The sequence below is a fragment of the Leptodactylus fuscus genome, chromosome 7 (assembly GCF_031893055.1).
Source record: "Leptodactylus fuscus isolate aLepFus1 chromosome 7, aLepFus1.hap2, whole genome shotgun sequence".
NCBI lineage: Eukaryota > Metazoa > Chordata > Amphibia > Anura > Leptodactylidae > Leptodactylus > Leptodactylus fuscus.
Genome location: NC_134271.1, coordinates 61,962,979 through 61,988,004, shown reverse-complemented (window position 1 = coordinate 61,988,004; position 25,026 = coordinate 61,962,979). Strand labels below are relative to the sequence as shown.

At 44.2% G+C, this 25,026-nt stretch overlaps 3 protein-coding genes across 3 annotated transcripts; 1 reads left to right on the top strand and 2 right to left on the bottom strand.

Moving 5' to 3' along the window:
- Positions 1-7,342: 7,342 nt before the first annotated feature.
- Positions 7,343-15,279, bottom strand: COG8 (component of oligomeric golgi complex 8). Its single transcript, XM_075282014.1, has 5 exons — positions 14,868-15,279; positions 12,351-12,558; positions 9,862-10,695; positions 8,653-8,821; positions 7,343-8,137 (listed from the first exon to the last, which is right to left on the bottom strand). The coding sequence occupies exons 1-5, from the start codon at positions 15,194-15,196 to the stop codon at positions 7,902-7,904; spliced, it is 1,776 nt and encodes a 591-aa protein (XP_075138115.1). The 5' UTR covers positions 15,197-15,279; the 3' UTR covers positions 7,343-7,901.
- A 139-nt stretch (positions 15,280-15,418) lies between these two features.
- NIP7 (nucleolar pre-rRNA processing protein NIP7) lies at positions 15,419-20,430 on the top strand. The gene is made up of 5 exons (XM_075280611.1): positions 15,419-15,520; positions 16,188-16,274; positions 17,534-17,672; positions 18,138-18,278; positions 19,800-20,430. The coding sequence occupies exons 1-5, from the start codon at positions 15,465-15,467 to the stop codon at positions 19,917-19,919; spliced, it is 543 nt and encodes a 180-aa protein (XP_075136712.1). The 5' UTR covers positions 15,419-15,464; the 3' UTR covers positions 19,920-20,430.
- Positions 20,431-20,537: 107 nt separating this feature from the next.
- TMED6 (transmembrane p24 trafficking protein 6) lies at positions 20,538-24,927 on the bottom strand. The gene is made up of 4 exons (XM_075280610.1): positions 24,697-24,927; positions 23,458-23,584; positions 22,713-22,861; positions 20,538-21,040 (listed from the first exon to the last, which is right to left on the bottom strand). Exons 1-4 carry the CDS (start codon positions 24,919-24,921, stop codon positions 20,807-20,809), a joined length of 735 nt encoding a protein of 244 aa, XP_075136711.1. The 5' UTR covers positions 24,922-24,927; the 3' UTR covers positions 20,538-20,806.
- Between the last annotated feature and the right edge of the window lie 99 nt (positions 24,928-25,026).

Genomic DNA, 25,026 nt, shown 5'->3' with positions numbered 1-25,026 from the left:
AGGGTTGTCTGAGGGAGTTTTTATTTCAGTAAAAAAAATTTCTCTCATGTCTCTTGATTTATTTTTTTTAAAAATATTTCTTACCCCCTTAGTAATGGCGACTGTCTGATAGACAGCATCCATTACTAAGGTGTGGCTTAGTGTTAGCTGGTGAATAGTCTAGCACTAACCCTCCAATTATTACCCCGGTACCCAACACCATCAGGGGTGCCGGGAAGAGCTGGGTATCGTCCAATACCCAGCTGTCTGAAGAGACTGCTGGGGATTGGGGTGGTCGCAGGCTGGTATTATAAGGCTGGGAAGGGCCAAAAACCATGGCTCTTGCCACCCTTGTAATGTCAGGCTGCTGCTGCTTGTTATATCTGGCTGGTTATTAAAAATTGGGGGGACCCTATGTCATTTTTTTTCTAATTATAAAGCAACATAGGGTCCCCCCAATATTTATGAGCCAGTCAGATACAACAAGCAGTATCCTGACATTACAAGGGTGGAAATGGCATGGTTTTTGGCCCTTCTCAGCCATAATACCAGCCTGTTGTTTTCGGCCTTTTCCAGCCTAAGGGTCAGTGCACACTGAGTTTTTTGGTGCTTATTTTGAGTTCTATTGGGAGGCTTTTTTTTGGAGGCTGATTTTGAGGCGGATTTAGCGTCACAATAAGCACCAAAAAATTCAGTGTGCACTGACCCTAATAATTCCAGCCTGTGACTGCCCCAATCCTCAGCAGTCTCTATTAAACAGCCGGGTATTGGATGATAACCAATTCTCCTCAGCATTAGGTAGCGGGGTAATAATTGGAGGGTTAATGCTAGAATATTCACCACTAATGCTAAGCCACACCTTAGTAATGGATGCCGTCTATCAGTCACCATTACTAAGGGGTAAGAAAGTATTTATAAAAACTCAAGACGTGAAAGAAATGTGTTTTTATTGAAATAGACAAATCGTTGAACGTTTTATTAAAGAATTTAAAAAAAAATAAAACAAAAATAATGATCATCGATGGAATCCAACATAATCCAATGGATTATCGTAACCTGAAAGAGAAAAAAAACACAGCATAAGGGGCCATTCACATGGAGTAACGCCTCGCGTGTATCAGAGGCGTACACGCCGGCGTTACAGCAGGGCTGCTGAGCACTTCCCATTCACTTCAATGGGAGCACTCATAACGCCGCTGTAACGGCGGTGCTATGAGCGCTCCCATTGAAGTGAATGCCCTGCCGTAACGCCGGCGTGTACGCCTCTGATACACATGAGGCGTTACTCCATGTGAATGACCCCTTATAAAGAAAAATTATACTCATGTTACGTCCTCACCCGTTCGAACTCCTGCACCATTCTCTTGCCGCGTTGTACAGTGCAGGAGGCCTGTCTGCTTATGATTACCTGCTCCCGGTCTCTTGTCATTGTGTTGTTATTGTTAGAGTGCATTCACACAGAGGAAAATACCGGTGAATTTGGTGTGGAATCTGCATTAGATTCAGCGCTAAAAAAAGCCTCCCATTGACTTCAATGGGTTGCTTTGCAGAAAAAGGAACCCATTGAAGTCAATGGGAGGCTTTTTTTTCAGCGCTGAATCTGTCACGGATTCCACACCAAATTCAGCCATTTTCCACCGTGTGAATGCACCCTAAGGGGTGTTTGCGTTGTGTTTGAAAGCTTATCTGCCAATCAAGCCTGGGACGGGTTCTGGGCTTCCTGTATTGTGTGTGAAAATGCACTTTAAACGTGCATAATGGCAAAAACTGGACGGGCGATATTTAATATGGCAGTAGGGTGGGCCCCTGGAAATAATCCCACTGGTGGGCCCTAGGCACCCCAGTCCGACCCTGCTCCTGCACTTGGGTTTAGTTGTGGTCAGGTTATAACTGCAATTAACCCTTTCTAGTGCATGAGTTAGCAATTCTAACAAATGTCAGGGTCACTTTACTCTCCCCGTATAGCAGGTGCAACCCTAAGGGCTAGTTCACACGGGGACATGGACGCTGATTTTGACAGCGGATTTCGCGGCCAAATCAGCGTCCATACAATGTATCCCTATGTGAACTGCTTGCGCTTTTTTTTTCTGCTAGCTCGCTAGCAGAAAAAGAAGCGACATGACCTATCTTTCGGGCGGAAGCCGCTCGCGATGAGCCGCGGCTTCCGCCCAGCTGCAGCGCCCTCCATGTCGGCTCATTCATTTGAGCCGACAGCGGAGGTGAGAGCCGCGACCGCGATGGTCGCGGCGGGAGCAGTTCACATAGTGTGGACATTGTATGGACGCTGATTTGGACGCAAAATCTGCTGTCAAAATCAGCGTCCATGTCCCCGTGTGAACTAGCCCTAAGGAAGGTTAGGGCTGCTATACTTTATTTCAGGGGTCAGCAACCTTCGGCTCTCCAGCTGCTGTGAAACTACAACTCCCAGCACGTTCCATTCACTTCCATGGGAGTTCCAAAAACAGCAGAGCAAGTATGCATGCTGGGAGTTGTAGTTTTACAACAGCTGGAGTGCCGAAGGTTGCCGACCCCAGTTTTATTTGTATAGCAGGCTGTCTGTGTTCTCTCCCCCCCCCCCCCATATATTCATTAATACAACGTGCCCCTCGAAGACCACCAAGTGTGCTGGTGAGCTGTATTCACCACTGACTCCCCCAACCTCCTGCAGTCAGTGATTCCATCTAAGTGATTGAATTGCTGATTACCTAAGAAGTGGTTAATCACAAGCTTGACATGACTGTGGTTAAAGCCCCACGTAGCACCTGTAGCAAAAACAAACGCTGTTGGAAAAACAGCAACGGATCGGGGTTCTTCCTGTAGCGCTTTGTACAGGTTTCCTCTGTGGACTTTCTGCTTTACGCTGGGTTCACACCTGCGTTCATGTCTCCGTTCTATGGTTTCCGTCTTCTGCATGGCAGAAGACGGAAACCATAGACCGGGTCCGGCCGTGTGCGGCGGTGAGCGTTTTAGGCTCTCCGCCGCGAAACCGGATTTTTATATTCGGACACAGAGTACTGCATGTCCGACTCTGTGTCCGGATTATAAAACCCGGTTTTGCGGCGGAGAGCCTAAAACGCTCACTGCCGCGCACGGCCGGACAGCTTTCTCACCCATTCAAATGAATGGGTGAGAAAGTCTCCTGCAGGCTTCCGTCTCCTGCATCTGTTTTATGCAGGAAACGGAAACCTGCAATAAGGACCGAACAACGCAGATGTGAACGAGCCCTTAGTTATACCAATAGGGAAGCCACCGGTGTGTCCTGGGATATAACTGGCATGCTCCAATTTCCAAAACCATGACAGTTTATGAAATTACACAGTATCCGCTACATGTATTTTATCGTAAAATGGGGATGAGATTGTGGGGTTTTTTTCTGCCACATTTCCTCCTCGATGTTTAAGTGATGTGAGGAGCCAGCCTCAAGGAGTTATCCACTTTTTCAGGATAGGCCATCAATATTAGACCTGCAGGGGAACCCCAACACGTGAAACCCCTGCATATCTCTGGTACAGAGATTGTAATGGCGCATAGCTGCAGTACCTACACTCAGCACTACAGTTTGTACAGCATCTGCAGGAGCCCCCGCACATCTAATGGCTATCCTGAGGTACTATCCTTTCAGTAGGAGGAGGCCTGACATTCTGGTTCTCAATTAAATAAAAAAGAAGGTTACTAGACTTAATTTGTGGCTAGATTCACATCCTGCATGGAGGATTGTTCTCTCTGCCCCTTTCAGTATGGAAGCAACTGACCCCATTAAGTCAATGGAGTTCACTGGGGTCAATGAGTAACCGATGTTTTAGCGATCTGGCTCTTCATCATTCAGGTCGCTTGATGGATTTAAAGAGGATCTTTGACCTCCTGGAGCACATGCGGTTTCATATACCGCTAGAAAGTTGACAGTGCGCTGAATTCAGCACACTATCGGCTTTCACGTTCTGTGCCCCGGGTGAAGAGGTATTGGTGCCAGTACCATAGACCTTCACCGTCAGAAGGGTGTTTCTGACAGTCTGTCAGGAACGCCCGTCCTCAAAGTAGCGCCTATAGCGCTGTACTGTGAGAGGGGAAGGAACGTCCCCTCCCCTCCTGATAGCACTCGTCCATAGACGTCATCACCGGGCAGTAAGCAACGCCCCCTGTCACAGTACAGCGCAATAGACGCTACTGTGAAGAAGGGTGCTCCTGACTGACGGTCAGAAACATCCTTCTGACAGTGAAGAACTACAGTAGCAGCACCGATAGCTCTTCACTGGGGGCACAGAATGTGAAAGCTGAATTCAGCGCACTGTTAGCTTTCTAGCGGTGTATTACACTGCATGTGCCCCAGAAGGCGAAAAGTCCTCTCTAAACAACGTAGAACCTGGCGCACATGTGATCCTGTCTTTACTCTAGTAACCTCGTCACATGAGGCGACAGTGGCTGGTTTATTCCATGAAAGCAGGTAATACTAGACCAGGACATGTAAGTTGGTGGAAGGGGGGGGGGGGGGTGCAGGTGGAGGGAGGGACACAACATTAAACTGGGGGGCAGATGATGGAAGGACATTAAATGTTGGAGTCAGATAGGGGAAAACTGCAGACTGTTTAAAATTCTGCAATAACAAAACACAATATGTTTCTTCGCCGCAATACGTTGTGTAGGGCCTTAGCCTTAAGTTCCTGCCACTAGGTGTTTTCATTCAATCTAATTTACGGTTCACCCACTATTAAATGACATGTATACATGTGCATGCCGCTAGGACATGATTAAATGACACATGGTTGACATCAGTGTGCCGCCTGTCCCTATACAACCCTATTCACTGAGGTCAGTGATCACTGACTGCAAAATGGACAGGAATATGAACTGTCCTGAGTTTTGCCTGACTATGTATGGGGCCATAGAAATGAATGCGTCAGTGTGGTAGCTGCGACACTGACAATGCACACAGTCACATGAATGAAGCCCCATTCATAGATGCATCAGTGAATGGAAGGTGGAGAGAGAGTTCTCTCTTCACATCCTACTAATATTATCCTACTAATCCTATCCTATCCTACTAATATTATAAATGTGATAGTTTGTGTGTTTGGATGTTTGTTCCTCAATCACACAAAAACGGCTGAATGGATTTGAATAAAATTTGGCACATAGTTTGTAATCTCGATTAAAGGCTACTTTTTATCCTGGTAAATGACATGGCATCACGACTGTTATGAATTTATGTTCACATACTATATTGAACTGCTGTTGGCAGCAGCTTATCTCAGCTTCTGAGAAAGCCAGGGCTGTTATCTTTCTGTGTAAACACACACCAATCCTCAGTGGATTGTGTACATGCATTTGCATGTTATCTTATCTGCTCCAGGCAGTGCTGATAAACTGACATGGGAAAACACTAGAGATGAGCAAGTACTATTTGAAACTCCCGTTTTGAATAGCACGCACCCATAGGAATGAATGGACGCAGCCGGCACGCAGGGGGTTAAGTGGTCGGCCGTTTCTATTCATGCCTATGGGTGCGTGCTATTCGAAACAGTCGTTTTGAATAGTACTCGATCATCTCTAGAAAACACCTTTAATCCAAATTGACAGTTTGCCAATTTTAAACATGCCGGGAAAAAGAAAATCTAATTTGTCGTAAACAACGAGAGGTATAAAGGTAGCCAGAAGTCAACAGAGTTCTCCTCAGGCGGAGCTGAGGCAGATCATCAACGCCAACACCATGCTCATTATATGGCGTCCCAGCGAGATGCTGAGATGCCAGAACAATCACAGGCACGGCGTGAGGAACAAGTTCAGAAGCAGGACAGCTTAAGAGCTGCCCAAATGCAGGCAAACCTTCGACGGCAGCATATTGCTGAATATAGGCAGATCATCAATGCCAACAACACGCAGATGAAGTCGCGGGCAGAGGCTAGTAAATAAATGAATGAATGAATAAATAAAATTAAAAAATTACATAAATGACCAACTCTATGGCTAAATGCATGAATAGATAGTTCCCACTAAAATCAGGAGGTGCCAATAAATGGACCATGAGCACACATGGCAGATTTGTTGCAGAAATTTTTTGAAGTTAAAATCAGTTCCATTCATCTGAAAAGGGAGGCAAAACACATAGATTTCCACAAGCCTTAAGCCGGTTGCAGTGAATGAATGACATGGGCGGCATGCAGGCAACACACAGATGTCACCCGTGTGCTACTGCAGCCCCTTTCAGTCAATGAATAGGAGCCGCGGACGAAGGGCCGCAAAAATCGGACATAAATAGGACCTGTTCCATATTTTGCAGCCCAGACAGTCAGCCCGCACACATGACCATGTAATTCACGGTCATGTATACGGACCCATACAAATGAACAGGTCAGTGAACTATTTGGGAAAAAAGCTAGAGGGCACACTGACTAGACATAGGGGCGTATGCAAGGGGGCTAAGGGTGGTTTCACATTCCCATTGTGCATGTCCGTTGCTGTCATATGTTATAAGATAATAGCAACAGACATTCACTATAACAGATTAATGGACACAGACAAAGCTCAACTTATTCTTCCATCAGAAGACCACATTCATCATGTGGTTTACATTTGTGTCAATGGGAACAGCCACAAATGGATGGGGTTCTGTCTGATTCCCTTTCTCTGTTACAGTTAATTTCTATTGCGGTCATCCTGTGAAGGATAACAGAATGTATAGATGATGTATCACCCTCGTCCACAAGGCTCTCCATAATGCCGCACCTCACTACATTTCTTCCCTCATCTCTGTCTACCACCCAACCCGTGCTCTCCGTTCACTCAATGACCTAACACTTACATCCTCTATTATCAGAACCTCCCACGCTTGTATACAAGACTTCTCCCGAGCTGCACCACTTCCCTGGAATGCTCTACCCTGGACAATAAGATTAACTCCCAATTTCTACAGTTTCAAACGCAAACTAAAGACACATCTTTTCAGACAAGCCTATCACAATGTCTAACGTAAACCCTTAACCCTCCTCTGTCCTCGCTCCCACATTTCCCCACATGATATGATGTCATCTCATGCTAACTTTATAGGTCCAAGCTCCATCCACATGTTAAAGGACACGACTGTCGACAGCTCATAAAGTCTTATGTTTATATAATGACAGTCACCTATTACAAAAGGGTCTGACCTCTGTACAAGCAATACTGCCCCTGCTACCTCTTGTGTCACCCCCTCTACCTCATAGATTGTAAGCTCTTGTGAGCAGGGCCCTCAGTCCCATTGTGTGAAATGATTTTCTTTGTAATGTATCTTTCTGTATTTGAACCCTACAAATTGTACAGCGCTGCGGAATATGTTTGTGCTATATAAATAAAAAATTTTTATTATTATTATGATGAATAAAAGAGTCGCAGCAATTTCTGCCTCATATGAATTCATCTAAATAGACACTAACAATGAAGAAACACTCATGCTACATAGACCATTGCATATAAAGCGGTGCCACAAAAAGCACCTCAGAGCATTAAATCCAAAAATAAAGAGGCAGACATAATAGAGGCAAAATATTTACACATAGAATTCTTCTAAACATCCAGTTTCCTTTAATAGCATCTTCAGAGACATGTGATAGGCACTGATAGATGTAGGATTTATAAGAATTTGAACTGAGAAAAATGTGTTATTTCTTGCAAGCAATGAGATTGAAGGAGTAATTTCTGAAACGCCCACTTCTGACTAGTTATTTGGAAATGGGAGGGTACTTAATGGGTGATATTAGAAGAATTGCAAGTATTGTTTAATCACTATTTAAAGTCCTCACAATATACAGTATTTAGATGTACATGTCGGAGTCATTGGGTGTATGGTTAAAATCTGTGCAGATTTCGCATTACATTAAATTATGGCCCAAGCAGGCAGAGCCCTATCCCCAGTGTAGAGTTCATTCACATAAAGTGCATTATTGTAGCCACTAGGCATCTCCTGCTGGTGGGGCCGGTTCAGCTGATGGTGACACAATCTGTGCATCTTCCTTTGTCTTTATTTCCACATTCTCTATGGGTGCTTGAGATTCCTCTTGCTCGGCTTGAGGTATGGAAATAACTTCTGGCTCCTTCTGAGGTAATATTCCCTCCAAGGCTTCGTGTAGTGGGGTAACATTGATAGAACCCAAACTGCCATAACGGGAGAGGTGGGTAGGAGCAACACCTAAGAGGGACAGAGAGGAAGCAAAGTTAATATAGTATACTGTAGAGATGAGCAAAAGGTGCTTCCATTCATTTCTATGAGTGCGTGCTGTTCGGATCAGCTGATCCGAACAGTGTTCGCTCATCTCTAGTACACTGCTTTGTCAATGCATTACTTATTGTACAAGGACCTACAAACGGTAAAATACTCCAGAGATACATCCACACTTCTACTGGTATTTAATAGGAAACAGTCAATAAGCTCAGCTCATGTAGTTCAGCCAAGCTCCTAAAATGCAACGCTACCTGGTACACTGCATTCATTTTCTTATAGCAGATTATTGTATTTGACTTGAAGAAAACAATACTTCTCAGAGTCATCTCTGTATTGACATTGAACAAGCAGACAATCTAAAGTTAGTGCAGGAACCTAAAACAACACAGCTCTGGAGAAGAAGAATAAGGCAGAACCCCAACTGTACTTTAGTATCAATACCCATAATCTGGTATCTCCTATAGTACACCAAAAAATCATACCAAGAATCTGGGCTCTCTGTGCTGGAGGAAAGAGGACTTGTAAGCAGCGGTTCAGATAGGGGGTCAGGTCCTCCAAAAAGACCGTGCAAAACTGGATAAAGAGTTCTCGTTCTTGGGGGCTGAAAGCAGCTTCCTCAGCTCGGTGGAAAGTCAGGATGGATTTAACAACCTTCAAAGGAAATAATATAAAGAACATAAATATACTGACATAAAAAGTAGTTTCTCCACATTGAACAATTGTATTATAAAGGCTGATCAAAAGGGGTCTTACTAGCTGTTGCACAATCCTAACTCCTAGAATACTCCCAGAGCTGAGAGTTGTAGTTGTTCTAGTAGCTGGAGATCCACAACATTTCACACTAATGTAATCCCATTCTCTTACAGTCATTCTCTAAATTCAGATGGCTGTTCACTGATCCAGCGAGTTCTCATGGGAGCAAAAGTACAGCTAGATGTGTTATGTGTGTGTTTCTGAAGCTGCTATTCTCCTCTAGAGGGAGCTACATGATCATCATAGAGCAGCACTGCTCAGCTTTTCTCATAAATTTCGCCCTAGGGGGTCCAGAGCCGTTATTCCCATCTCAGTAGCAATTGCCAAGATGGTAATAACCCTTTAAGATAGACGTTTCCTATGCCAATCTTAATTTCCCTCACTGCCACAAGAGGCCCCAACTCCTTAATAATTCAGGCACACAACATGTGGTCCCATGATCCAGAAATGAAATCTAAAGAAGTCATGAACTGGCACAGATTTAAAAGGGCTCTATCACTAGGAAAAGTCATTTTTAACTAATCACACCTTTGCATAGCCTTTAGAAAGTCTATTTCACACCTACCTTTTGTATGTAGATTGCCTCAGTGGTTTCTGAATAAGTCTGTTTTTATTCATATGCTAATTAGACTGGTGCACGATACATCGTGCACACCTCTCCCTGTTGTTTTCTATGGGAGACTGCTGCTGCTGAGGCAATCTACATACCAAAGGTAAGTGTGGAATAGACTTTCTAAAGGCTATGCAAGGATGTGTTTAGATAAAAATGACTTTTCCTGGTGATAGAGCCCCTTTAAGTTAAAGCTCATGCTAGTGAGTGTTCTAACATGAGTTTCAGCAAATCTGTTGGTCTGAAGCATCCCAGCCCCTTGATCTCTGCTTATGCCATCTTTCATTAAAAAAAATTATGTTGCCCGATATCCGCTCTGCACACCTACCTTTTCCAAAGCATCCTGCAGCGTGTTGGTGACTTCCTGAGTTAAAGCCACCGGACAACAAAGTCGCAAGTCATTAAAGGCCACTAGGATGTTGTTAAGAAAGCAGGCTAATGGTGGGAAGTCCAGAAGAACCATAGGAGGCTGTAAGGTTCCTGGCTGGGCAGGAGGTGTTGGAACTGGTGGGATGTTGGAACCCAGGACCGCAGTAGTAGAGATCAGGGTATACATGTTCATCTCCTCTTGGAATTTCTCCACAGCTTCCTTTGCAGCCTTTGTAAAGTTCTCTGCAGCAACCCTCTGGAATATGGGTGCCAACTGCCCACGGAAATCTGCACCCACACGGCTAAAGGAAAGTCCAAAGTACATGCACTGGCCTAAGAGGGAGTCTAGACGACTGCCCACCCCACTCTGAAGGTCGCTTTCTAGCACTTGCAAAAACTCGCTCACTTTCTGCAACACCCATCCATGGAATATGGCCCCTTCGCTGACTGGCAAGGAACCAGCAGGAGGAGGTGGGAGGAGAAGCGGGTCTTCATCGGAGAATATGGCCCGATACTGTGTAATAACATCAAACAGGTGCACGCGGCAGCTCTCAATAGTTTTCGTGAGATGAAAATAGGGGTCGTCTTGAGGAATCGAACTCTGCATGGAACGAAGCCAGGCATCCCGGGCCTGCAGGAACTTTATACGCAACTCTGCTTCAGTGAAGACATCCATTCTGCGTAAGTAGCCAATCACCCGCAAGCAGGTTGGGAGCTGGATATTACTACGTAGCTGCTGGAGTAGCTGGGTCAGCATTAACTGTGCAGACTGGCGAACCTCATTCACTATTCCCTACAGAGAAGGAGAATTCACACAGAACAAGAAGATGAAATTCTACACAACTATTCCATAAAGAAATGGTCTAAAACAAATTAAGTTTCTTATCATAGTGCTCCACACAATAAAAAACAAAAAAACCTAGGAACCACTGGCTCCTAAACAGCAAAATATAGTAGTCAAATCAAATTGGCTGTCAAATTTAAATACATATTGTAAGCCGGTGGCTGGTCAGGTAATGGAGGGGGTGTACATCTCACCCAGACTACTAAGGTGGGTGAGATGAGAAAACTCCAGAAGGAATGTTTGTTCTCAGCAGACAACTTTCGGCTGCTGAGTATTTTGGTAAATGCTCTGGGCTGGATTTTTAGGAATGGCAGGTAGGATGGTAGTGGACCTGTCATTCCACCCCCTTCCAGTCCACACTTTGGGGATGATCCGGCAGCGACTCAGCTGCAGAGAGTCTGCTCATCAAGGAGGCTTAAGAAGCCAGATCCAGCAGCAGACTTTGGGCAGAGCTTGAATGGAGAGTGATATCATATTTTTGGAGCTGTGTCCGGAATAATTCTACTGGCTTTTGGATTTCTGTTACTCGAGGTGAGGTAACCTATTCTATGTTTAATTAGAGCCTAGCCGGGCAGGGATTTATTTTTGTATTGTTTCCTTTTGTTGCTGCACTATATTTTTGAGTGAAAATAAACTCTACTTTTGTTTTTGGACTAAAGAATCTGGACTTGTGTGTCTATGCCACCTCAACTAGCAACGCCAGACCCTGACAATATTATAATAAAGGTTTAGACCATATTCATACAATTGTGTCAAGTCTAGGAAGCACGGTCTTTATGTGGGTTGTATCAGAATTCATTGTTTCCAAGTCATAAAGCAGTGAGCTCCAACATGGCCAGCACATGACACGGTTGTGTGAATACTGCCTTACTGTGTGTAGTAGCCCACATCTTTTTCCTCCTTACATTTGATAGTCACTAGCTTGAAAATTTGCAAAATAATACAATTCATGAATAAGGGTACATGCACAAGATCATGATCTACAAGCAGAAAATCTACATGGGCATGCACCAACAGAAGCAGATTTTGGTATTTTAATACATTGAAATCCACTTGGAAAATTTGCACAAAATCCTGATCATGTGTATGTACCCTAAAACGCTTATTCATTTATCCCCCTCCCTCCAATTAGACTCACTGTTTTCCACTGATTGGCGCTGGTCATTGCTGAGATTTATTGCAGACAGCCACGGCACAGACTGCAATAGTCTACTAGGTGAAGCCCCTGCCTGGCTGAGAGTAGTTTCTCAATTGCCTGCAAAGTAATATTTACTTTGCAGGCAATGCCAGGGCTTTTCCCAGTCCTTTAATTCGGGCAATGTGGAGGTGGGGTTTCACCTAGAAGCCAGATGAACATGTCAGTATTTTTTCTTAAAGCACTGGAGCTAGTCACAAATGGCCCCAAGACTGTTTCAAGGCTTTTGACGGTCATCAGTGTGAGACAATTGTTCGTAATACTTGTATGGGAAGCAGCAACGTCCACAGCACTGTCTTTCCCTGGAGAGCCTGAAATTCTGAAATGCATGTGTAGTGTGTGAGGTTGTGCCACACCTCAGTTCTCATAACCCCATTTACTAGTGAATGGAATTGTGCCCAACCAGTACCTGTATGACAGGGATAGAAGAGAACTTCTTCTCCAACCTCTTTACATAGGCAGCCAATTCTAGTGCCTCCTCGTAGTAACCATTCCGGACACAAGTGTCCATCAGTTGTGGGATCTCCAAAATTTCTAGTATCTCAGTGTGTCGATTCAGAGTCAACGTGTTCATCCGCCGGCTGGAACTGATCTCCTCTGCCTGCTTTACAAAACCCCTACAAATGTAAAGAAGCAACATTCATATCACATTACATGCAAAGTATGGTGACGGGAGTAGCAGTGACACAGGTGGCAGAAGAGGTACGGGGGTAGTAGTAGTAACACAGGTGGTAGCAGAGGGACGGGGGTAGTAGTGGTAGTGACACAGGTGGCAGCAGAGGGACAGGGGTAGTAGTATTAACAGGTGGCAGCAGAGGGACAGGGGTAGTAGTGGTAGTGACACAGGTGGCAGAAGAGGGACAGGGGTAGTAGTAGCAGTGACACAGGTGGCAGCAGAGGGACGGGGGTAGTAGTAGCAGTGACACAGGTGGCAGCAGAGAGATGGGGGTAGTAGTAGTAACACAGGTGGCAGCAGAGGGACGGGGGTAGTAGTGGCACAAGTGGCAGCAGAGAGATGGGGGTAGTAGTAGTAACACAGGTGGCAGCAGAGGGACAGGGGTAGTAGTAGCAGTGACACAGGTGGCAGAAGAGGTACGGGGGTAGTAGTAGTAACACAGGTGGTAGCAGAGGGACGGGGGTAGTAGTGGTAGTGACACAGGTGGCAGCAGAGGGACAGGGGTAGTAGTAGTAACAGGTGGCAGCAGAGGGACGGGGGTAGTAGTGGTAGTGACACAGGTGGCAGCAGAGGGACAGGGGTAGTAGTAGTAACACAGGTGGCAGCAGAGGGACAGGGGTAGCAGTGACACAGGTGGCAGCAGAGGGACGGGGGTGGTAGTAGTAACAGGTGGCAGCAGAGGGACGGGGGTAGTAGTGGTAGTGACACAGGTGGCAGCAGAGGGACAGGGGTAGTAGTAGTAACACAGGTGGCAGCAGAGGGACGGGGGTAGTAGTGGTAGTGACACAGGTGGCAGCAGAGGGACAGGGGTAGTAGTAGTAGTAACAGGTGGCAGCAGAGGGACGGGGGTAGTAGTGGTAGTGACACAGGTGGCAGCAGAGGGACAGGGGTAGTAGTAGCAGTGACACAGGTGGCAGCAGAGGGACGGGGGTAGTAGTAGCAGTGACACAGGTGGCAGCAGAGAGATGGGGGTAGCAGTGACACAGGTGGCAGCAGAGAGATGGGGGTAGCAGTGACACAGGTGGCAGCAGAGAGATGGGGGTAGCAGTGACACAGGTGGCAGCAGAGAGATGGGGGTAGTAGTGGCACAAGTGGCAGCAGAGAGATGGGGGTAGTAGTAGTAACACAGGTGGCAGCAGAGGGACAGGGGTAGTAGTAGCAGTGACACAGGTGGCAGCAGAGGGACGGGGGTGGTAGTAGTAGTAACACAGGTGGCAGCAGAGGGACGGGGGTAGTAGTAACAGTGACACAGGTGGCAGCAAAGAGATGGGGGTAGTAGTGACAAAGGTGGCAGTAGAGGGATGGGGGTAGTGGTAGTGACACAGGTGGCAGCAGAGGGATGGGAGTAGCAGTGACACAGGTGGCAGCAGAGGGACAGGGGTAGTAGTAGTGACACAGGTGGCAGCAGAGGGATGAGAGTAGTAGTAGTGACACAGGTGTAGCAGAGCTGTGCGCTCAACACTGCTACATCTGAGATTGGACCACAATGGAGACTGCTGTGGACCAATCTTAGTCTCTGCCTCCTCCGGCAGAACCCGTGTTGATTGGCCGAATGCTGTACACTCTATGGCATTCGGCCAATTAACGCTGGTCAATGCTTTCCTATGAGAAAAAGTCAGCTCCTGCATATCGCAAGATGACAGGGATCCCGACTAGCATATAATGGGCTGCCACGAGATAGAGCCCCAAAGAGCTGGGTGAGTAACCTTCCCACCTAAATAAAGGTAATCCCTAGCTATCCCTGCCAGTACATCTATCCTTGTCTCAGTCACATAGTTCACAGTCTCATATGAACTGAATCTGAAATCCACCATTCGTAAAAAGTGGAGGTCACCTGATTTATCCAGTCAATTACTTTTTCCGATTTTTTTTTCGATGCCTACGTTGTCGTAGTTCCTGTCCCACCTCTCCTGTGCCGTTATTGGTGCAAAAAAAGCGCCAGGAAAGGTGGGAGGGGATACGAATTTTTAGTGCGTTTGCCGCGTGGTATTCGATTGGAATTAAATGTCTCAAACAACCTGATATTTGATCGAATGCCGTTCGCTCATCTCTAGTAGTGACACAAGTGACAGCAGAGGGGCGAGAGTGGTAGTGACACAGGTGATGGCAGCAGAGGGATGACAGAGGTAGTGACACAGGTGACAGCAGCAGAGGGATGACAGATTTAGTGACACAAGTGACAGCAGAGGGATGGGAGGAGCAGTAGTGACATTAGATGGCCGGGCACAGAGAAATGATTGTTGTCAGGACCTGCAGCTCTCCTGGAAGCCGGGCAGCTTGCCGAGTAGCCGGGACACGCTGTCTTCCACTTGCCCGAAGTCCCGGTATATGAGCTCGGTGCATTCCGCTGTACGGATGAAAGTCTTATAATGAGTGAATGCCAGGTCTCGGGTCTGCTGCAGGATCTGCGCCCGCTCCTCCGCCAGCCTCTCCGGCTCCCTCCGTAGCTTCTCCACTCCGAACGAGCTGAGCTCCAGAAGGTAAGCAGAGAAGTCCGGGTTGTCTCTCCAGCTCTCTGGAAAACTATTCCTAAACACCGAAGCCAGGAGGCTCTCCTCTTCCACGTCTACCGACGCCATGTTGCTAAAGGTAGACGGAACCTGGCTTCAACAAAACTTTATCAAATGTAACATAAACATTTCACACTGTACAGCAAATAAACTGTGACTTCGTCCATTGGCTGCGATGTCAAATAGGTCGCCATGTTGGTAGAGGCATAACTAGTCAACAAACTTTATTGAAAATGAACAAGGCCAATATCTAACTCACTGCGTGCCTTTTTCCCAGAGTGCGCAGCGAGGCTTCTGTAAGTATCCGGCTGTGTCAGGAACACACGTGGGGGACAAGATGAGGCCGCTCACGGACGAAGAGACCAAGACTATGTTCGAGAAGCTCTCTAAATAGTGAGTTACATGGGTAAACTATAGCGTAAAGGGTTAAACTATAAGGTGGTTTTGGCATAGAGGTTATATAGTCCTCGGGCCATACATAAAACTGTCTATTACTCGTGGTTATGTTCAGGTATTAGAACTACAGTCTCTTAGATTTACCCTTCACTGGGTTCTTAAATGATCTCTACTTGCTGTCAGTGAATTAAAATGAGTTTATAACAAGGGACTGAAACCTATTACTTCTCACAGCTAAGTGTTTGTTACACTTCTACCCAGTGTAGGGTAAACAGCTTGCATTGCAGACTATCAGGGCAGCAGACAGGATTGTGCTGAAATTGTATTTACGGTAGTTTACAGAGTATTGCCTAGACTGGGTGCAATTGTAGCAAACCCTCAGGTCTGTACAGGTCTATGGCCTTAGGATGTAAACAAGATTAACTCACTATCTATTTGTAAGATAACAAAGCTGTATGTAGGTGCTCCCTGTGCAGGGATTAGGTTATAATGAAGGGGTTTGCCCACAATAGCTACTACAACGGTCCCTGCGCTTTGAGTCACTTGGTCAGAAATAAAAGCATTACCAATGTTTGTCATTTTCGTGTATTTGCAATGCAAATTGTATAAAAATCTGTGTCAACAAAATCATAAACTTCCATTTTGTTTTTTAATTGATACTTAGCATTGGAGAGAATATAAAGCTTCTTGTGGACCGACCTGATGGAACATATTGCTTCCGGCTACACAAGGACCGTGTATATTATGTAAGGTTAGTAACATGGTTGAATGATAATAAGTATATACTCAAAAGACATTGTGAACTTTTGCTCACAGAAGTTTTTTTGTAAATTATTGTTGGCCAAAATCAGCCATTTCAGGTGACTTCACTCTACATATGACCAGCTTTAGGGGGGAAAAAATCCACCTAGATTCCTAATAGGGCTATTAGAATAAATCCTCGGGTCAGTGTCTTATCTTGAAAAATGTAATTACCCATAATTTTTACTTTATTTTTACTTTCAAGAAGGAGTGCCAAATTCCCATGTATGACCCTAGTAAAACTTTTAGTCTAAGGCACCGTTCACACGGGGCGCGGTATGGCGTATTTTCTGACATGGGAAGCCGTGTCAGAATAGGACCAAAATATGCCAGTCGCGGCTTCCCGCTCCAGAGTAGGCCTAAATGAATGGGCCTAGTTCGGAGGGTGCTGCCTCGAGGTGGACGCCAGGGCTGAATCAGCCGCGGAATCCACCTGAAGAATGGGCAGCTCACTTCTTTTTTCCGTGAGCGGCAACATGTCACTCACTGAAAAAAGTAAGCTAGCGGTCTACATAGACCTCTATTGTGAGGGGGCGGATTATGGTGTGGATTCAGCGCCAAAATCCACCCACTCTTTCCCTGTGTGAATGATCCCTTAATCATTTTTTCCCCAAAGTGTGAGTTGTGAGCATCAAAGATAAGCAGCGCTATAATCCCTTTATGTGGGATGACCCTCCATCAGTACCCATCAGGAATATAGCATTGCATATATGCAGAGTTTACAGTGTCCATCCTCCTGCCAGACATGAGCAAATGAGTTCACGATTTGCCCTCTGGGACACCTTCATTAGAGTACACCAATGAGGAGAAGTGGCGCCAATCAAGGCATATCCCTGCTCATCTGCCTGAAGTTGGCTCTTGCCACTTGCATAACTGACTCCTCACCTTCTTGCATGGAGAAGCCATCATAACAGTAGTAACAGTGTTGTAAGGAAGAAGCGCACTGTTGAAATAAACTGCTACATCTGTCCTAGTGTAGTAAAGGAGAATGAAAGATGACCGGAGGATAGGAAAGGGAAGATTCAAGTGAATGGAAGATAGTCTGCAGTACTTAGTCTGGCCTCTATACAGAGAATAGTGCTATCTGCATCCTGCTCCATTCTCTGTATGCCAGCTGCTGAGAACAGCTAATCGGTGGGGATGTCAGATGTCATCATTATTGTTAGCCCTGAAAAGCCCTTTAAGGAAATCATTTCTTATGTGTTTCAGTGAGAGAATCTTGAAACTGGCAACAAATATCACCCGAGAAAAATTGGTGTCTCTTGGAACCTGTTTTGGAAAATTTACCAAGACTCAGAAGTTTCGTCTTCACGTTACAGCTTTGGATTATCTGGCGCCATATGCAAAGGTACATTTTCTATGGGTTCTCTAACCAGATACTAAACCAAAGGTTCTATCAATTTATTTTCATCATCTATATTTGATTGTAATGGGGCATGTTCGTTTCACAAAATAGGAATGTCTTGCTGTGATATGACAGGGATTCAATTCTGCCACTGATCAGTCTAGAGGCATGTCCATCTATGGATACATTGGTATACGTTTTTTCAGATGGGTATATACTAGTGCATAATTTACAGCAGGGCTCCTCATTTCATTGTGGTTAAAACTCATCTGTAATAGCAGCTAAGTGTTATTTCATTAATTAAACACATTTTATTATATTCTGGTGCGATCGTAGTCATTCTTTGACCATCACTTGGTGTTAGAAATGGGTGTGGTCTAAGAATTACTATAATTGTTATATGACCATCCTAAATTCTTCTTATTACAAAATCCTATTTGCCTACATTGTCTTTTTCTTTATTCTTAGTACAAGGTGTGGGTAAAGCCAGGAGCTGAACAATCCTTCTTGTATGGCAACCATGTTCTTAAATCTGGACTGGGAAGAATAACTGAGAACACCGCACAATACCAAGGGGTGATAGTTTACTCCATGGCTGATATTCCCTTGGTGAGTATTGCAGTTTCCTGATACATGGCGTTAAGGTAGTACTCCAATGTTGTATATTGATGACATATTACTAGGAGGTGCCATTGTTTTATGGCGGATGGGGGTCTGACTTAGATCCTTTAGCACCACATCCTTTTCTGAGTTTTCCCTTGACAATGTGACTGGGGAATCAGTGTGCAGGTCAGAGCAATAAAGTGTGTGCAGGGTGGATAGACCTCTATGGCTTCAAATGGATGGATATGCCATAGATGTCTTTCATGGGCAAACTCTTTTAATTGCCTATCCTAAGGATAGGTCATTAATTTGAGATCGGTAGGGGTCTGACGTTCTGCGCACAAGCTGCTCACCTGTTCTGAACATGGTGTATAGAGCCAGAAGCAACCAGGCCATGATTAGTAAGTGGAAAGTATGACTAGGCCAAAGCTCTTTCCGCCCACAATGACTACTTGGGTCCATTTACATATGAATTTTTTTGCTTTCCAATATATTTATAACTTCACCTTGTTATAACAAAAAGGATACCAATGAAAAAATAACTTTATCCTGCACATGATGGGACCTGTTTATGGTAGAAAAACCACCTAAGGGAGCCTTCACACGGAGTGAACATGTGTTTTTGCAAAATACACGTGTAAAAATACACGTGTAAAAGTACGCCTGTAAAATGTCATTGAAGTCAATGGGAGTCTTATTTTTACACGTGTATTTTGCAAAAATACACGTGCGTTTACTCCATGTGAAGGCTCCCTAAGAGGTTTCCTTTTAATCATGTTTATTTAGACCATCCAGTATCTTTCTGCCGAGTACTGGCCCTTTTTTCTACTTTGCAGAATCCTTTTATTTTCTTCAGTGTATGGGCTCCACTTCTTGACAAACTTCTAGTCGTGTACCACTGCCCCCATCCCTGCCCCCTTATCCACCGACATGAACATTCACTTCTTTAGACTGCCCAATCCACCCACCAGTGCCATTGATGTCCACTGAATGGTACTGGAAGAAGTTTGCCAAAACAGAACTAGAGTCTGCAAAGTGGGAAAAAAAAAAGAGAACTTCTGCAGAAAAGGAAAAAGGACTAGAGGTCAGGTCAAATCGAAAGTTAGAACAACTAATTGTTGTGAATTTGCTCATATCGATTATTTCACTTATTTTACAACCATGCCATCCTGTCTCATGCTACCATTGGCTAAATGATATGTCACTAACTGTACGCTTTCCAGTCAGGGTTACTGATATGTGACTAACCAAAATTCATTGCCATGGAATATAAATAGCAGCTGTGGTATATAAAAAGTGGCATGTCCTACAAATTGATTATTATTTGTAATTGAGGTAAAATGTTCAATTAATCGTGATTTTGATTTGGGTCACAATCGCCCCATCCCTACTAGAACCTAGCCGCAACGGTTCTCTCTCCAAGAGTTCCTATGTCAGAAAGTGCAATATGAATTACACTGTATCAGTATTGGCCAATAATCATTGTTTGATATCTGACATGCCAATTCTGTGTTCTGTTCCTTACAGGGCTTTGGTGTAGCTGCAAAATCCACACAAGAATGTAGGAAAATGGACCCAATGCAGATTGTAGTTTTCCACCAAGCTGATGTGGGAGAATATATTAGACATGAGGATACTCTGACATAAATCACAGACTTTTGTATAAAGACTTTACAAGATGCTTTTATCAATTGTCTTATTGATCAGATCAAGAAGACCCAACCTCATGACATCACCAACATGTTTATTCACAAGGTTTGCATCATTCTGTGGAAGACTCCTCTTGTTTTTTTGTTGTTGCTGGACCTGTATTCTCTTTTTATAGTCTCTGAATTACATTATATTAAACAGAACTATGGGAACACTTCTTGTATAGTTTGATACCCTTAACTTTTCCTTTCATTAGAATGACTTTCATACTGTACTGGAGTTGGGAACAAGACAAAACAGCAAGTGAATTTTCCATTGTACTTTTATTACGATCTGCTACATGTGTGAATTCCCGACAATTCTTAAAGAGTATATTCCTCACTCCAAAATTTCTAAACTAATAATCTACATCTAAAGTTGAGTAACTTTGTAAATACCTTGAATTGCTTATCTTGCACAGACTTATTATACTCCAGAGCTGCATTCACAATTCTGCTGGTGGAAATGGTTAACATGTTAAGAGACCCCTCTCTAAACAGCTTGGCTCCTATAATGCATTGACATTTTTTTTCTGCATCAGATTATTGATGTAAAGGTGAAGTCATACAATACATGTAAGTAGGTCAGGCTTATATGCAGGTACAGAAAGGAATGGTGGAAGATTTAAGCTCTGAAGCCAGCACAATTATGAATGCAAGTATGAAGGTGTGTTTTCTCTGCCTTATATAAGGAAATGGAAGGCCAAGTTTAGTCATACATGCAACATGGATATACGTTGGTATTAAATAGACATACAAGTGAGTTGTTGTGTCTTGATCCCACCATTAATACGTGAATGCCCAGGTAAGAGTACAAGTTCTGAAGTGCAACAGCTGTAGTAGATCTCAGCAGCGTGGTTTCTGGGTCTCTGTAGTTGGCCTGACATTGAACAGACGTTTTAGAAAATAGAGCTGCAGGACTCCTGAGACCACAATAAGGACACTCGTACCCGCTGACCACCAGTTCACATAGTGATAGTTTGACATCAGTCTGTAGTAATCGGACCCTTTCCTCATGCGAGCAAAGTTATAGTATCTCCACATGTGAAGAACACGACCTTGTACAATCTGGGCACTGTCCTGGAGGGGAAAACACAATTTATAGTTGTAGATAAGTTTCCCTAATAAAGGCTATGAGTTTTCAATTAAAAAAAAACAACTTCATGACTACTGTACACATAGTGACCGTGTCTATGTCTTCTACCTTTAGCTTTTGGTATGAAAGAGGATAGTCTCTCCTTTCATATTACATTAAGGGGGCATTCACACTTGTGCCCTTTGTCAGTCCCCTGGGTCTCCATCCTATTCCCCAGAAAAACTGCATAGGGGACGGCTTCCCGGAGGTCAGTTTCAAAACCCATTTATTTGAATGGGTTTTAAAAGCAAACCGCTGGTGTCCATATACAGTCTCTCAGATGGGGAAACCGTATTTTGGGCCAGACACAAAGTCCTGAGTATCCAACTTTGTGTTCGGCCAGAAAAAAAAATGGTTTCCCTGCAGAGAGGCTGCATACGAACACCAGTGGTCTGCTTTTAAAATGAATGGGTTTTAAAACTGACCGCCGGGAAGCCGTCCCCTATGCAGTTTCTCTGGGGAATAGGATGGAGACCTGGCAGACTGACACAGGGTGCACAGGGGCGCAAGTATGAACACCCCCTAAGGCTGCAGTGCTATCTATTTTATTTCCAGAGATCTCACTGGTTGAAAATAGTCGGGATTAGGATAGTTATATCCTATATATTATACAACTGCATATAAATATTCTAATCCCAATTGTGTCTTCAAGTCAGTGATACCTTTGGAAACAATATAGCTACCACAGACGTTAGAGTCCATATAGAGGGGAGGAAGAGGCTACTGGCCTACCACATCCTTTAATAGAATGTTATTGAAGGCTATTCCTGGCTTTTAGGTTAAGGCCCCACATAGCATACCGCAGCAGGAAAGTCATGCAGGAGAAACAGCAGTGGCATCACATCACAGTTTTTCCTGCAGCACTTTTCACAGAAAGTCTACAAAGGTTTCCTCTGTGGACTTTCTGCTTCAATTATACCTATAGAGACACTGCCAACGTTTCCGTAGGTATAATTGACATGCTGCCATTTTCAAAACTGCCGCAGTTTTGTAAATCTGCAGTCGCTGTGTTTAAAGAACCAACCTTCTAGTGCTCAGTTCAGAGCCAAGAACACAGTGCTAAGTGTAAAATCTGTTTTTTCTTACGATGTAAATGATCTTAAAGTGCATCGGTGGAGTGATCTTTTTGTACTGAGGCTGGTTTAATAACTTTGGTTTTTTTTTTAACAGCCTCCTCGCCCCTCCATAGATCTGTGTGTAAGATGAATACAGAGATGGAATCTATGTAAACTCTAGTGCTGGGCAATTTATTGACATGAACTTGCTCACATCAATTTGCATCCATGCCATGTCACTAAACGTAGGCTATCAAATCAGGATTGCTGTTATGTGGATAACTGAAAACCTAAATTTGCATAGTGAGTGCATATAAATAGGGGGTGTGGCAAGTAAAGGGGAGTGTCCTAAAACAATTGTTCTTAATCATAATCTATGCAAAATTTTGAATTAATCGTGAAGTTTTTTAAGATAAGGAGGAAACCGGTTTTCTTAAGATATATTACGTTTCTTCTATTCACCTGTAATATTCATTTATGCAAAGATATTTTATAATAGGAGGGACTGTATTTCAGGGTGCTCCACATCAATTGTATAGCTAGTATTGGTTGCAGAACTCACCTCAATAGTTGCCAGGGTGTCATTTAACTTCTGCTTGTGGTCCTGAGGGTGCTCAGGTCCTTCTCCATCATAGAACACACCAAAGTTAAGGTAGACCTGAACCGAGCTAAAGCTGTTCTGCCAGTTATTTATGCAGATCTGATAAAACCCTAAAGGAAGAAAGGAAAGGGGATTGTGTATGCAAGTATACTTAAAGGGGTTGTCCAGGATAAACTAATAATTAACCCCTAAACTAAACTCCCTCCCCCACCTAAATTCTAATTTACTTCAATTTTTTTTTAAAAAAATCTATAATTGCCCATATCCCTGGAGTGGTCATGTGACCGCCCCAGGGACACTTTCTGATAATTGGGTGACATTCCGTTTCACTGCTTCCGAAACTGAACGTTACCATCACTCTTTCACCTCCCATATCCCCATCAATACTTACCAAGCCTTCCTATGTCTGGGGAACAGCTCCTCCCTGTCTTCTAGAAGTGGGCAGAATAGGTTAGCTAGGGAGATGGAGGAGGGTGGGAGGGGCTATTAATGGGCAGGATTCATAGACTTAATGAGTGGGAGGAGCTAGGTTTAGTGAAACAAAGGGTTTTGTAATGGAGTAACTTGCCTAGAAAACCCTAGTATTTTCAGCTGCTTTTACAAGGTTGTCATTTGGCCCAGATTGACAACCATTCTGTGTTGACAAAATCTGAAAAAAACAAACAAACCCCAAACACTTGAGATGTGCTTTTTACTGTCATATTACCTGTCTCCTTGGTCTCAAAGTTGATTTGTCCACGTACTTCCTTGGAGGACTCGATAAGAAAACCCTGAGGATTGTGGACTGAGGCAGAAACATGTCTGTCCTGCATGATGCCAGATGTCCATTGAACCTGGCAGTGAAAAAATTATTTTAGCAATTATCAGACACAAACATTTCTAAGACACCATACACACAAATGTGAAAAAACTGGTGTGTAATGGAAATTTTTTGACATACATTAAAAAAAAAAAAAAAGGGAGGCAATGGGGACTACATGTTTCAGTTTTGTTTTGTTTTAATTGGCTGTTAAAGAAGACCCCACTTCTTACTCAGAGACATAAAAAAAGCCAGGCCGGAGTTTGCCAAAAACGTTTTGGAAGAATGTTCTCTGGTCAGATGAGACAAAAGTAGAGCTTTTTGGGAAAAGGCATCAACATAGAGTTTACAGGAAAAAAAAGAGGCCTTCAAAGAAAAGAACACGGTCCCTACAGTCAAACATGACGGAGGATCCCTGATGTTTTGGGGTTGCTTTGCTGCCTGGGCATCTCTGACAGCTCCTGCTTTAATCGCCTATGTATTCAGCTCATCAGCATCCGATGAGCTAAAATTGGGACATGCAAGTGCTGGGGTGGGCAAGTGCCAGGGGGCCCCCAGAGTCTCTGTGGGCCCTGGCCCGACTATGCCGTGTGCTGACGCCGGCCCTGCCTCTGAGGTGCACAGTTCAATGGAGGGTGCGTTTCATTTATGAAGCGGCCCATCCTTTACCAGCTACGAATACTGGTGTAAGTAATGCCAGTCTTCATAAATCTGCCCCAGTGCGTGTATATATAGATATAATATATATTAAATCTCCTGACACTACTGCCAGGCGGCTTCTCATTTAGGACACGACATGTTTGCACTAGGAAAGGGAAGGGTCACCTTCATATCTGCGATAAGGCGCTGCTGAGAACATTTTGGCTGGCAACAGATGTTAAGGTTTTAACTGTTGCACCAGCACAAGGGAACAACTTAAAGACGAGCGATGTAATATAAAATGCAGGCAACTTATGTAATGACCGTTCATACAGTGAGTGGCACCATAAGCCCCCTGGAGGATGGAAAAGGTCTTTTAATGGTGGTGTTTTACAGTTTAGATGGATTATTTCTGGATTGTACCAAATCATACTAGGCTGATTTATATTGGCAATTCATGGTTCTCTAAATTCTGTACCACATGTAATAACAAATATATCCACCTACCTCATAACCAAAGTAGAAATAGCCATTCTGATGTGAAAAGTGCCAGAAGCATTCGGTACCTGCTGGACCAACCACAATGGCAAAGTCATAGCGATCTGCTCCTCGGAACAACGGCTCAGAGCCACGACTGCTCAATGGCTCAGACTTCTGTGGCAAGCATGGGCATAAGAGGGACAGGAGAAAAGCAGCAATGCAGAACATGATGCCAGCGGGTAGAGGCAACATCTGAGTGCTGTGTATTAGGTACACCTCAGCAATCATTAACCTGTCCAGCCCACAAGTACAAGGGCAGCCCCTGTTATAATAGGCAACCCTAAGACTAGTAAGTAT